The sequence below is a fragment of the Xiphias gladius genome, chromosome 23, assembly GCF_016859285.1.
Source record: "Xiphias gladius isolate SHS-SW01 ecotype Sanya breed wild chromosome 23, ASM1685928v1, whole genome shotgun sequence".
In the NCBI taxonomy this organism is placed as follows: domain Eukaryota; kingdom Metazoa; phylum Chordata; class Actinopteri; order Istiophoriformes; family Xiphiidae; genus Xiphias; species Xiphias gladius.
The window spans coordinates 6,059,616-6,073,999 of NC_053422.1; the positions used below are offsets into that span (position 1 = coordinate 6,059,616).

Genomic DNA, 14,384 nt, shown 5'->3' on the forward strand with positions numbered 1-14,384 from the left:
GATTTGTGTTCAACTATAGTTGTTTTGGTGGAATCAAACTCAACATCTGACAAGATTTAACCTGATATTTAGAGAGACTTGTCTACTACCAAAAGGTCACAGGTTTGATTTCTGCTCCACCAGACAGGATGTTTCCATCAGTTGCCTGGCGCTGGACACTGAGCTTCTAGCTGCTGACAAATCTGTCTGGGTACAAGTATCAGCTAAACGCCTAAAATGTAAATTAAAGTGTCAGCTAAATGCCTAAAAAGGTTAATATTAACATGATTCGTCTCTTAACCAGGGCAAGTTGTTAAGCCTAGCGTTGCCTTACAAACTACAGGGCATGCAATGGACAAACACAGCATTTGGAAACCAGCATTCAAATAGTGTTAATTATTATTGTTTGATATAAACACCAGCAGTGCTTTGTTTACTTAGTGCATTTCTTTTTGAAGATCACTGTAAGGCATTACTTTTCTATTTAAAACAATATGTTAAAGTGCAAAGAGATAAGAAAAATCAGAAAGGGAGTAGAAGGAAGAGAGCACCATGCAAGATTATTTTTGACCAAGATTAAATCCCAGGACATCTCATTTACTCAATATCTACTCCTGAGAAGCAGAAGGAGGCTTTTTTAGGTTTTTGAGCACTTTTCATGTCACCAAAATAAGATACAACCCAAATGTTACAAATGTGAAATATTTTAAGCCAATGATTTGTGATTAAAAAACTTGTTTGCACTTAAAAATGAAGACATTTGATTGCAAAAATTTTAATAAAACTGCAATATATCTATGCAGCATTTTATTTATTTAGATCCCAAATCAAACTGTTGTGTTCACACTGCATGAGGGTTCCTACAATCTCCCTATCTCCCTACAATATTTCAGGATTAATATAGTAATGAACAGTACAATTTTGTCTAATGTTTCGACAGTTATTGCTGGATGTTTTGGGTGTTAAAAATTGTATTTATTCAAAATAGCTGTTTGGGCGGGTCTATTTGTAGCAGCAAGACATCCCAAGTTTATTAGATTTTAAAAATAAACTAGACATAAAAGCCATGCTTATCATTAGACCACTGACTAGAATAAAGAAGAGGGTATTAACAGAATCCCATGACAAATGCAAATACATTAATATAGAGGCCTGATATTTTGACTTCAATTTTCCATCACTTACTCTGTTTTTGCTTGAATGTAGGAAACCTGATAGTTCCACAAAGTGCCATTAGTGAGAGGGACAGAGAGTTATCAAGCTGAGACGTTTGAATAATTATGTAAAGTGATTGGGAACACTTCCCCCTATAACTGGGTCAAACTGTGTGCACTCCTGTTTCCAAAAAACCTGACTGGATGATAATTTGCTCTCATTTTTGCAATGGACAGATTTTAAATATGATGCCATATTGTAGGCTACATGTCCATGTTTTTTTCACCACTTGGGGGCAGTGATAACGAGCTGTAAACACAACACTGACATATGATCACCTTTAAGTTGACACGGTGTACTACCCGCAAACAACAGCTTATTTACACATCCAGTGGTTAAGGACATTATTCATTTCGAGTCGTTTTTCTGTTCACATGAAAAATGTTAGTCCAATGCGCACTGCTTTTTAGCTCTGTTTTTGGTCATCACCAACTCCTGAAAGGAAATCTTTAGCTGCTAAAAGCTCCACTATTTTCACCAGCTAGTCCCTAACTCAGTTTGCCTTTGGTGCTGAGCAGATAGCGCACAGTGAGTTTTTACAGTTTTTACTCTGAAAGCAACTGCCTGCTGTGGCCGAAAACGGCAATATGAGAGCGGTGGGAGTGAACCAAAACAGTAAAGTTGCGATCAGACAGCTAAACAATAAGCTGAAACCCTCTACACAGCTACGTTAAGCTGAGGGGGGCTGCAGATTCGGATAATAATTCTCCATAGGTTCATCACTACCAGCGACCCCTTTCACACTGTCGATTATAGCCGCTTTATGTATTATTTAATTTGACGGTAAGGACATGAGTGTGTGAGTAAAAGCTATGATTTCAATTCCATTAGAGTTTTTAAAAAGCTATATTTTTATTTCAGCATCAAAGCCAGCCAAGGTGTGACCAAAACATGAAAAATATATAAATGAACTACTGTTTGAAATTAAAATAAAATGCTGCGCTCTATAAATACACTTTGAGGTACTTTAATCTTTGACTTGGACATGGATGTCTACATGTACCCCACCAGTATCTCAGAGTACGTAATCCAGATTTGTAGAATATGAATCCGTGTAAAGACACAGGCTTTAAAACATACATAAATGGCATGTATAAGAATTTTAGTTCTTTAAAAACTCTAGTTTCATTCCATTACTCAGATGAGGCACTGCACAAAGAAGTGATACTAAAGGCGTCAGTGGTTTACCTGAAGGCGTTGGACATCTGGCCTGTTCAGCTTTGCTGGGGGTCTTTGCAGAGGAGGATGGAGTGGTCGTGGGCCTCTCGAACAGTTTGTCCTCCATGTTGGCTCTCTTGACGTAAACACACGACTTCCCCAGGAGCACAATACTGTTCAACACTTTAAGTGTAACCAGCCTACGGAGGAAGAGGGCTGCAGTTAGAGAGTTGCATTTCTGACCAGAAGAATCAAAAACTCTTTCCCCTCCTTCATCTACTCTGGAGTTGCTGCGGTAAACAGCTGAAACTCATTTTCTGGAAAAAAAAAATAATAATAATAGCAAAACTTTGACAAAGAATTACCAGCTCTGATCTACGGCTGCACAGCTAATCGATAATCAGAAAACTGGCAACCTGACAATGTTCTGACAACATGCTTTGATTAAATATAATGATAAAATTAATATATTTTATTTATAGCGCACTCAAAGACAATTAATATTGCGAGGATATACTCAAAATAATGCAGCTGCTTTTTGCAGTTAATGCATTAAAATAAAATTCTCAATTTCCATCCTGCGTTTTGCACATTTTCAGTAATTTGGTTGATTGCTTCAGCACCAAGATATAAAGTTTGGTACATTTGGATCGAAACATATAGTGAATATATATACGTAAAATAATGAGGATTATCATTTTGTCATAACTGAAGAGCTGTTATTCACTGCTGAGATGTGAGTGCTGTCTAGAGCTGGGTTACAGCTATAATGAATCTCCTCTACCATCTGGTTTCAGTCGCCCCGTTCACGTCCCACCGACACCAGGATGTTGATGTGTGCCATCCTTCTGTATTTCTGAACTTTGCTATGAGGCCCAGACTCTGACCCCGTGATGAGAGAGAGACGGACACATTTGGGTCTGTGCACCACCGCTCGCTGTGACAGGGTGTTTCAGACTGAGAGGGTTTCAGCGCGGCTGAATCTTTGTCAAGGCACAGCGTTTTGGTCAAGCCAGAGCTATTTTTAAAATCAGCAGTTGGGGAAGGCCAGAGATGGCACAGAGATGACAACATTGTATTCTTCATCCTGAGGGAAACTCTTCAAGGGTACGAGCCCGATGGGAACCGGCAAATGAGAACGAGCGAGGCTATCGGCAGCTCAGCACAGGGAAAATGTGAGGCCACAGTGTTAATGCTTATGTAACTGTGTAAGTCTTTGATTCTGAATGTGTGTTTATGACAGCGCCTGCATGTGTTAGTGTGCATTCAAAAGACTCTGCAAGCAAGTCAGAGAGAACATGAGTGTCTGTGTTTGTGCGAGATTCTCCGTGCATATTTGACACACTAAAATGAAACAAAAAATTTAAACATTTATATAGTCATTTATCTATGACTAAATGAATACAATGTTGAGATTAAAACATATAAAAATATAGACTTTGATCTGCATTTCAATGGTTTAAGCCTGTGGTTCAATAAGGAAAAGGAGTGAATGACAGCATATTTTATCACCATACAACCAAAATCAGTTTTAGCCTTTAAATCTCCTCAAGCTTCTTTTTTAGTCTGATTAAAATATTTGCAGCATATATTAAGTAAAAATGTCAGTACAACAAGCAAAGTAATATGAAGCTTAAAAGTTCCCTCAATTCTGGATGCTGGGAAGGGCAAATTACGATAAAATCCTGCTGTAACATTGGTAAGACCAAACTTAAGACTTACCCGAGATAAAAGAGGAACACACAAGTGTATGACAGTGCTCCCTGCACCTTCACTGAACTCATCACCACTCGGATAAGCTGTTAAAACATTAAAAAGGAGAATAAATTGAAATTCTGACACTGAAAATGTGATGGAAAAATGTAATTTGAATGATAGTGAGAACTCCTCTGGTATTTAGTTCCTGAATAGCAACAGACTGCATCTCTGCTTACCAGAACAGCCAAAGGCAGAGGGATGAAACCCATCCTCCGGGCCACTGAGTCACTGTAGTCAGTACAAGCCTACACAGTGACAGTCCAGCACAGATTACAGCACTCAACAAAACTGCATTGATTAGGTGTGAAGGCTCAGTGCTATTTATTCAAGTATAATGATTGTGATATGAAAAATAGACAGTTGCTTACATTTTTCTGTCGACTGCTGACGAGATCGAAGGCCAAACTCGCTCTGTATTCACTGTACACCTGGACGGGAGGCAGGACAAATAATGGAGTATGAGAAAAGAAAAAAGCAACAGACCACATACGGTATTATACATGTACTGTGTTTGACAAGTTGCTAAAGGATGAGAGTATTTTAGGAATAATGAACATCAGGTTTGGTCCTTACATCTGCAGTGATGTCGTTGAACTTTGTGATGAAAGCGTGTTTAATAATGTCAACAGCAACTTCAGAGGTGACGACCATAAAGACATCAGGGAACAACACCCACAGGTGGTCTGAAGAAAGAAAGCGCACAAAAAACTCATGGTGTTAACACGAAAATAATTTTTAATTCTGATTTATGCGGAGAGAGTGCACATACTCGGCAAGCCGTCCCTTGATACTGTCTACATTCTGCCCGCAACATATAAGGTTCCAGATACAACCAGTTTACTTCCGTAGGCCCCTGAGGTAAAAGCTACACTAGAGCAGCAGCTGGAGTTAAACAATCTTGGAACCTCAGTTGTAGTTATTTCAGTGTTCACTGCCACATATGTCCCAATCTTCAAGTTTTGCTAATATTAGCAAGTTAAAGAAAGAAGAGTCACAAAATATTTAAAGCTATATTAATATCCACCTGGGGGAAGTGGAAAAAGCTGAAAAAACACTGACTGACTATTACCACTTTAAAGTTGTAACCTGTTAGCAAGCAGTTGCTTATTTATACATCCAACACACAATGCAATGTAAGCATACACGGGGAGTTGTGTTTCTGTCCACCTAACAAATCTAGCTCCAATATTCACTCTCTTTTTAGCCCTCTTTTTCTCTCCACCAACTCCTGAGGGAAATACCTTTGTTGCAGGCTGAAAAAAGCAAAACAATGAGCTGAAAGATGTGTCAAAAAGAAGAACTGTTGAAACTGGTGATGACTCTTCCCAGTTCATCACTTTGAGCAACCGCCGTCGGGCAAGTCCTGTGATCCATTGTTAATACAAACATCTTCCTTAGTGCAGCGTTAAAGCAGCGTCACATGACAAACTGAAAACTGTGTGATGAACATACAGAGAATTATCACCTGAATCTGCAGTTCCCTTCGGCTTTATGCTTTACTGAGCTTTATAGTGAGTTTCAGATCCTTGTTTATCTGTCCACTCCTCAACTTTACTGTGCTGGTTCCTTCTCATTGCTCTCATTGTGTCGTTTTCGGCCGCAGCAGGCAGCTATTTGCTCTAAAGACCCATTGTACACTACCTGCTCAGCAACAAAACAGCCGACAGACGCAGCTGGCGACTAGCCGGTGAACAGAGTAGAACATTTAGACCCAGATATTTTCCTCAGGAGTTGGTAGAGAATAAAAACAGAGATAAAAGAATAGTGAATATTAGATTACATGTGCCAGGTGGCCAGAAAAAAAAGTCCATATGAGTGATAATGTTGCTCCATATCTGCTGGATGTGTAAATAAGCAACTTTTGCTAACAAATTTGCTATGTCAACTTAAAAGTTTGCAAATGAAGCAAACAGGATACACTTGACCACAATTTGGAGTGCCACAGCAAAGGGTATGAATACTTTTGTAAATTAGAGATTTCAGTTTTTTGATTTTTATTAAATTTGCAAAACATTCTAAAAACATGTTGTCACTTTAAGGGTTATTGAATGTAGATTGATGGGCAGAAATGGCGATTTTATCCTTTTAAACTGAAATATACACCAAATCAACACAGTGGTACCAACACAGTGTCTCTACAAAATGCATAATATATACCTATAATTTATAGCATTTTAAATGAAAAAACAAACAAACCCCTGAGATAATATCTAATATTTTACTACAGGCTGCCATACTTGTATACATTTCTTGAATTCTTAATGAGCAAAACAGCTTTGGCTCTCATTTAATCCATTTTAACTATCAAGAAGTGTTTAGTAAGTAATTAGCTGAGAGCAGGTGCTTTGTTTCTGCTGTATACTGTAAACAAAGACGCAGCAGGCAGCTATTTGCTCTAAAGACCCATTGTACACTACCTGCTCAGCAACAAAACAGCCGACAGACGCAGCTGGCGACTAGGCCGGTGAACAGAGTAGAACATTTAGACCCAGATATTTTCCTCAGGAGTTGGTAGAGAATAAAAACAGAGATAAAAGAATAGTGAATATTAGATTACATGTGCCAGGTGGCCAGAAAAAAAAGTCCATATGAGTGATAATGTTGCTCCATATCTGCTGGATGTGTAAATAAGCAACTTTTGCTAACAAATTTGCTATGTCAACTTAAAAGTTTGCAAATAAAGCAAACAGGATACACTTGACCACAATTTGGAGTGCCACAGCAAAGGGTATGAATACTTTTGTAAATTAGAGATTTCAGTTTTTTGATTTTTATTAAATTTGCAAAACATTCTAAAAACATGTCACTTTGTGATTAAGGGTTATTGAATGTAGATTGATGGGCAGAAATGGCGATTTTATCCTTTTAAACTGAAATATACACCAAATCAACACAGTGGTACCAACACAGTGTCTCTACAAAATGCATAATATATACCTATAATTTATAGCATTTTAAATGGAAAAAAAAAAACCCCTGAGATAATATCTAATATTTTACTACAGGCTGCCATACTTGTATACATTTCTTGAATTCTTAATGAGCAAAACAGCTTTGGCTCTCATTTAATCCATTTTAACTATCAAGAAGTGTTTAGTAAGTAATTAGCTGAGAGCAGGTGCTTTGTTTCTGCTGTATACTGTAAACAAAGACGTGCAGGCAGCACGGATGAGGCATTGAAGATAAGTGAGTTACTGGGGACTTGTGATTTGTCTACCTCTTTGGAAACGGAAGGCTGTAGCTCTGCTAGTATTAGAACATCGGTGTTATGATATCAGTTGACAGGCCACGTCAGAAGGAGCTGACTGCTTTCAGAGAGCTGTCACAGAGAAACGCCCAGCTCTCGTCCCTCAGTCTGTTCTGTCTCATTCACTGATGGTTTTTGTAGGACGTAAAAGCTCCCCAAGGTGTTGCAGTGGGTCATCCTAAACAGCAGCAGAGGAGCTGCTCAGCGTACTTGTCTTAATTTTTACACATGACAAGCACCGACCCTTGTGTTAGAATTTAAAATTGTGGCGAACACCTTGGGTAGCCTGATATCTGACATCTGTTTACTGTAATTTTAAAAAATCTATGCCGCTGTAGTTTGATGGAGAACGGATAATTACCTGGGTTCCATGAGAACTGCTCCATATTCCTGAGACAGACGATGAGCAGGAGAACATAGCTGGTGAACCGCTCTTTGATATCTGCAGGATAAAATAATCAAATTAGCAAATTACAGTCTCTCACTCCTGGAACAACCTGGCCAAGAAAATGTGATTAGTAAATAATACATCTGCATTCAGGACACAACTGCACCAGAACTACATTTACCCGCACTTCGTATCCTAATCAGGGTTTCTGCAAAGTTTGTCAAGTTAACTTTAAGACTTTTAAAGATGTTTTTAATGCCACACAGACTGCGATTCAGTGCCTTTGTTACAGTCAAACTGGCCAAAGTATGAAAAGTATGATGGAAAATGATGTAGCGAGGTGTTGATCCACTTCACTACATATTTATCTGTGACAGAGATTGAAACTTCATTCTTGACCTTGGAGACAACAGATGACAAAAACAGCCACCACAAACTCCACTACGCAGCTGTTCTGAAACATTTTATCGTATCACAAGATCTTTGCTCAGCAGATGGAGTTTGAAGAGTTGACACAGAAATGAAGAGATTAAAACTTTCCTTATTGTCAATGTCATCTTGAATTATTTCAATTACAGAGTTAATTTAAAAAAAGATTTCAATGAACTGGGCAATTTAGTCATTCCAATATTTGATTTTAGTCACTTTGAGGATTTGCTGCACGTCTTTGTCTTATGTGACAACAAACTGAATGTCTTTGTGGTTTCAACATTTGGCCAGAAAAAAAATAATTTTTCATTTTCAGATAGATTATACATTGAGAATTGTCCAGCCATATGGCTTTCCCACTTTAATAGTCACTTAAATCTTAACTTAACCACAACGTTAACCATATTATTTTATTCAATATTATTTGATTTCAGTTTATTTCAATTCATCCTTGTCCCACCAATTTGTCTCCAGAGGAAGTTTACTTTTGCAGCGCTAGGACCAAGGGGACAACAGGTCACAGACACACTTATCAGTCAGGAGAGGGGAGGTTTCACTACGGCCTGAACTTGAACAAAGTCCCTGTCAACGATATTGCCATCTGTAGCCATAAACATTGTAGGAATAAAACCACGCTGTGATTTTAAAAGAAAATCCTCAGTTGAACGGGACATCAGTTGTTGCGTGTATGTTTTTCTTCAGAAGAGAGAAAAAAAATTGTGGCGCAATGGGGCCCTTTGGTAGTCGAAGGGCCCTACGCACATTCGTAGTCTATAGCGTGTATAGCAAGACATTGCCCTAGTATGTATTGCATAAAATAAATGTCCATCTAGTGTAATATGAAGACACAGCAGTAAATGGTTAGCATACTATTATCTCCATAGATAATACCATGCTAGTTATGACTAAGCTAAGCTCCACAGACAGCTTTATTAGAAGATGTGACTGAACAGCGAGAGGGAAATGCCAGCTGATTAAGGCTTATTGTGTTCTTCTGTCATTAGAATACAATTAAAGTGACCTCAGTTAAAAACATGCTGCCACTGGGGATATAAGAGGAAATGCACCATATATTTAATCCTATAGCAATGTTGTACTCCTCTTTCAAATCCAAATGAATAGATTAATAAAAAGTTCTGATAAAGGATGACGAATTAAGCCTTACATAGTTCCCTGTTTTGAAGGTTTTCTATTAAAGTTTGGTGCCAAGCATTTTATCGAGAATCAAGTACTGTCAGTCGCACATCTTTCAGACAGAACCTGACAAAAGAAGCTTAGGTTTCGTCATGATGATGAGCTTAAGAGGAGCTTTAAAGGAAGAAAAATTGTTACTTATTAACTTTTCGGTGTGGACATTGTGCCTTGCACTCATTGGATGCTTGGAATGTTACCCATCTATGAAATAGTCATTATTCTAAGATGCTTCTAATAAGTGCATCAGTTAAGCGCTGAAGTATAAAATATAATCTATTATACATCTATAACTAATGTTTTATATATAAAAAAACATTTCAACAGGTAAGTCATAGTTTAGATCTCTATTTGTCTGTGAGACAGCTGCTGACAGATCTGAAGAAGAAGAGATGTACTGTACAAAATGCCCTTGTTTGCAGGACATATTCTTTAGATGAACTGTTCCCTTTTGTATCCTGTCGACAGTGAGACAATCAGTCTCTGTGAATGTTTTTATAGATATTCAATTTTGTAAGTGTAAATTTTATGCAGACTGAGAACATCACAAAAGCGGGAAAAAAACAGAAGAAATGTTTTTCAATTGAAGTAGAAGAATATGACACTGACTAACTTACCACTGTTGGACATTTGGAATAAGTTGTTCCTCTCAAATTTCTTGAACACACTTCCTTTGATCTCTACAAACTGTGTTTGAGAGAGAACAGAAGCAAACAAGAAAGAAATGCAGTTAGCAGGAGTTATAATACAGAAAATACAAACTATAATGTTGCAGCTGCATCTCATCATCAACATGTTAAGTTTAATATTTCTGGGACACATGAAAACAAATAATCTAAGTAAAATTTGGTTTGAGAGTATGCGCATATATTTTATCTGTGCATGACTGAAGCTGCTTAAACTCTCACATCAAGCAGCTTGTTGTGTACTATATCTGCATATACACTGTCAGTGTGTACATTGTGTATGTGTACTGACGTTGTTGGACATCATGATGGTGAGCAAGGACTTGTTGTGGGAGTTGAATGCGACATTGAGGGTGGAGGCTTGGACCATGATGAGGATGGCATGGAGGACTGAGAGACCGCCACTCAGGAAAGCAGCCAACTTTAAAAAGCAAGTTACCACTGAATACCGCTCCAATAAAACCCATTACAAGAAATGTAACTTAACACTTAAACATACAACCTCGTAACCAGAACCAAAAGCTCCTGCGACCATCAACGGTTTTTTTCTTTTGAAATATTCTCGAACAAGACCCTCTGCCCTGCTCATTCACTGAATGTGACTCAGCTAAATGTTTAAAAGGTACAGTATGTAAAGTATAGTAAAGTAATGCTAATACAAAAATCTCTATTCACAAAAAAATCTTTTCTTAATCCTGATTGTAGGAGTGAGACACACAAGTTTAAGAAAACTACGGTGCACTGAACTGACTCTGTTTACACCTGCAGCTCATCATCCTTGCACCACGCCTGAGCAAAAATGAATCAAATTTTGCTTTTTGGTTCCCCTGTTTCTGTGTAGCCAGAAGAACATCAGAACAAAGCTAATAACGGTGTCTTTCAGCCAAGGTATGCTGCACTTAAAAGGCATTATTTATCTACTCCAGTTGTCGAATAAGAGTTCACAAAGCTCAAAAAAGAAACAGTTAGATATGAGCATTGCTCGAGGTTGTAACCGTAGAATCATCTGTCAAAAGTAAAATCCGGAAGTTAGAAACAGGAGGAGATGAACCTCCTTCACTAAAAACCTCCAAACCTTGCTAACTAAGACTCAGACCCCCTATTATTTCGCTATCGAAACGCTATTGAACCAGAAGGATACAGACATAAAAAACGGCCATGAAGAAGTGAGGTATGACTCCTATACTGTCTCTTTTCCGTTCCTTGGGTTCTGTGGCCGTCCAATAGAGAGCATCAAGGATGTCTTGACCAAAGGAGGAGAAGAGACGGTCCGCCACCTGTCAGAGGAAGCCCAGATCATAGATCATAGTAAGTTAATAATACTATGTACTTACATCAAGAGTTTGGTTCATTTCCTCTTTTATCTTACCTATATCCTCTTATTATCATGTTCTCTGCTAGTTGTTCTTTGTCATGACTTTGCTTCCAAAATCTGTATTTATTTGCCATCCTGTTTGCTCTCTTGTGAGATGAGATTTCCCCTTTCATTTACAATTCAGGCATTTAGCTGTTATCTCATCACCTGCCAATTGCACCTACCGCCGATCAATTAAATGTAACATGAAACATTACTGATGTGTTTGACATGTGTTGCACCTCAAATTTTTTTTACATCAAGAATTTACTAAACATGGCCAATATCGGGCTACAACTAACGAATATTTTTATTATGAATGAATCTGCAGATTGTTTTCCCAGTTAGTCAATTAATCATTTGGTGTATAAAATATCAGAAAATAGTGTATAAGAAAAAATGCTAGTACATTTCCCAGACCTTAAGATGGCGTCTTAAAATTGCTTGTCTTGTCTGAGCAACAGTCCAAAATCCAAAGATGTTAAATTTACTATCAGGAATTTGAGAAAATAGCAGCAAATATTCCCATTTGACAGGTTGGAATCACTGAATATCTTTACACTTAAAATGACTACTCGACTAATCGCTTCAGCTACAGCCCAGTTCACAGGTTGATTTACACTTTGCAGCCTTAACAATGAGGCAGCCCCATAGGTGAGCATTATGAAAGTGAACACCAGTGATTCAACCAAGCTAAATTTTGGTCAAAGAACCATGGAACCAGGCACCCAACCACCTGCTTGCTCACCATACATACGTTACCACACCAGCAGAGACAAGTTCACAATGATGTATTTTTGTATTTGGACCATTTAGGTTATATAAAGGTCAGGTGACAAAACCATCAACCAGGTGTCAGATTTATGTTGCTACATAGGTTAAAATCCAAAAATGCGTACTCAGACTGACTGCACAAAACTAGCAACATGCATAAACAGAATCCTAAAAACCCTGTTTACTGTAAACTCAGTCTTAACATCCTCTCACAGTGCAAGGGTTAGCCGCTGTATTATTACACACATCTATTAAGCACAACTGCCATTTTATATTTGATAGATAACAGAATACTTCCTGAAAATGCATCGATATGTTTATTTTATACTGTGTAAAAGTGACACTGTATAAATGTCAGATATTAGTGTGTAAATTGTGAGGTACCTCCAACATGTTGTAGATGATGTAGAGTTTGATGACAGACTGTCCTCTGATCAGGTGGTACATCATGGAGTAATCGACGTAATGCATCATGCAGAAGCACAGCACTAGGATCAGGCCCTTCAGCACGTCACACACCTGCGCTGGCTGCAGCAGCCGCGACCCACTGACCACGAACACACAAAAACATCAACTTATGACATCTATACTGATACTTAAAAGATATTTAAAGCAGAGATTTAAGGTACATTTTTGCATATTTGAATGCAGACTTGCATGCTGACATACACAGTGCAATATATCCATAAGTAACATGCACACAAAATGGTCTGTCATTATATTGTCTTAGTGAACGGTTTTTACAACAAGATGTGACAAATGTACGTAAATGCTGACAGACACACGCATCTTTAAAAAGTAAAAGTATCACCATGATTGCATGAACACATACACATATTTACAACATTAACACCCCAATTTGTCTCAGACTTGGCATCATTAACTTTTCTGGTACACAGTGGGGCCAAAGAAGCCAAGTAAAGAGGGAGTGGACTACCAGACACCCATAGACTACCAGTAAACTAGTACCACTGTTTACTGCCTGTTATAAAGGCTTTGAATGATCTCTGCTATTCATCCAATGCATGAAAACAGTAGGGCAACACATAGAGGGGTAAATGATTCATTTCTGTTCAAAATGAGATAACCGGCATAAAAGGAAAGGCAAGAAGTAGCGATAACACAAAAAACACAATATAAAATATTAAAGGTAGTATCTGTTTTATTCTCAAAGTCATCTCATTTATAAACTTTATCTCCCTTTAATATGTTTCTGCTCTGTTTAAGGCTTCTGCTCTCATAAGATTAAATCTTTGTTCTTATCAACCAAACAGACTGCATAACAAAATTTCATATCTGTTTGAGGGGCTTTCTTCAAAGAAACAGATCTTTTTTTTTTTTTTACCAAAATGAGTACAGCATTTTGGACAGAAATGTTTCAAATGCTGTTGGATGGACAAATAAATGGAAGAAAACACAGGCTACATCGTCTTTTAATGGGTAATAACTTGTTTCAAACATGTGCAGCTTTCACAATTAATGGCAAAGGCAGCTTGGGAGCATGTTAAGAGGAGGCCTGACAAATCCATAGGGCTGGTTATTTAGTATTTACTATGACAGGGATAACTAAGAAGAGCCAGAGCTTATTTTCCATGTCAGCTGTATATGTCTACAACCACCCTGAAGTAGAGCAGTAAAAATATGTTTCATCATCTCACCGCACAGGCTGATTACTCACCAAAATCACTACTTGCTTACCGGCTGATATGACTGTTAAAAAGTGATACAGCCAAATTCCACTGTGTTTTTCTGCTGTTTATTTTACCACACTGCAAAAAACACTTTAATTGCTGTCAGTAACAGCATTTCTCTTAATATTGCCAAAGTTGAACACAACTTTACGAGTACAACTTAACAATTTTCTACTACATCACCATAAACCACATAAACTAGTACCTGACCAACTTACTATTGCACAAGACATGGCAGGACAACAATGAACTAATCTAACATTCATCATTACCTTCATTAATTTTAGCTGCTGTTGATTAATCTTGCATCACAACAACGGAGCTACTCCTCACCCTTTACATTTTTAAAAATATGAGAGAGGTAAAGAAATCATGTTTCACATGAAAGGGGTGGAGGGTGTGGTAGGTGTAGATATCTGAACTTTTTTAGGAGCCGACACCAAGCTGAGAGAAAAAAAAAGGGCCTGAGTTCAGAAAAATGTGTAAATTAACTTAATTAGGTGTCTCACTGTCT

The 14,384-nt window shown here is 37.9% G+C and overlaps 1 protein-coding gene across 1 annotated transcript in view; it reads right to left on the reverse strand.

The window, feature by feature from the left end:
• tapt1a (transmembrane anterior posterior transformation 1a) overlaps window positions 1-14,384 on the reverse strand; it is a 32,816-nt gene that overhangs the window by 9,829 nt on the left and 8,603 nt on the right. Inside the window, exons 4-13 of the mRNA XM_040119780.1 lie at window positions 12,564-12,726; window positions 11,193-11,328; window positions 10,344-10,441; window positions 9,983-10,052; window positions 7,719-7,799; window positions 4,684-4,793; window positions 4,479-4,538; window positions 4,287-4,355; window positions 4,075-4,151; window positions 2,383-2,552 (exon numbers count right to left, since the gene is read on the reverse strand). Coding sequence (XP_039975714.1) covers window positions 2,383-2,552; window positions 4,075-4,151; window positions 4,287-4,355; window positions 4,479-4,538; window positions 4,684-4,793; window positions 7,719-7,799; window positions 9,983-10,052; window positions 10,344-10,441; window positions 11,193-11,328; window positions 12,564-12,726 — 1,034 coding nt within the window. The remainder of the gene's footprint in view (window positions 1-2,382; window positions 2,553-4,074; window positions 4,152-4,286; window positions 4,356-4,478; window positions 4,539-4,683; window positions 4,794-7,718; window positions 7,800-9,982; window positions 10,053-10,343; window positions 10,442-11,192; window positions 11,329-12,563; window positions 12,727-14,384) is intronic.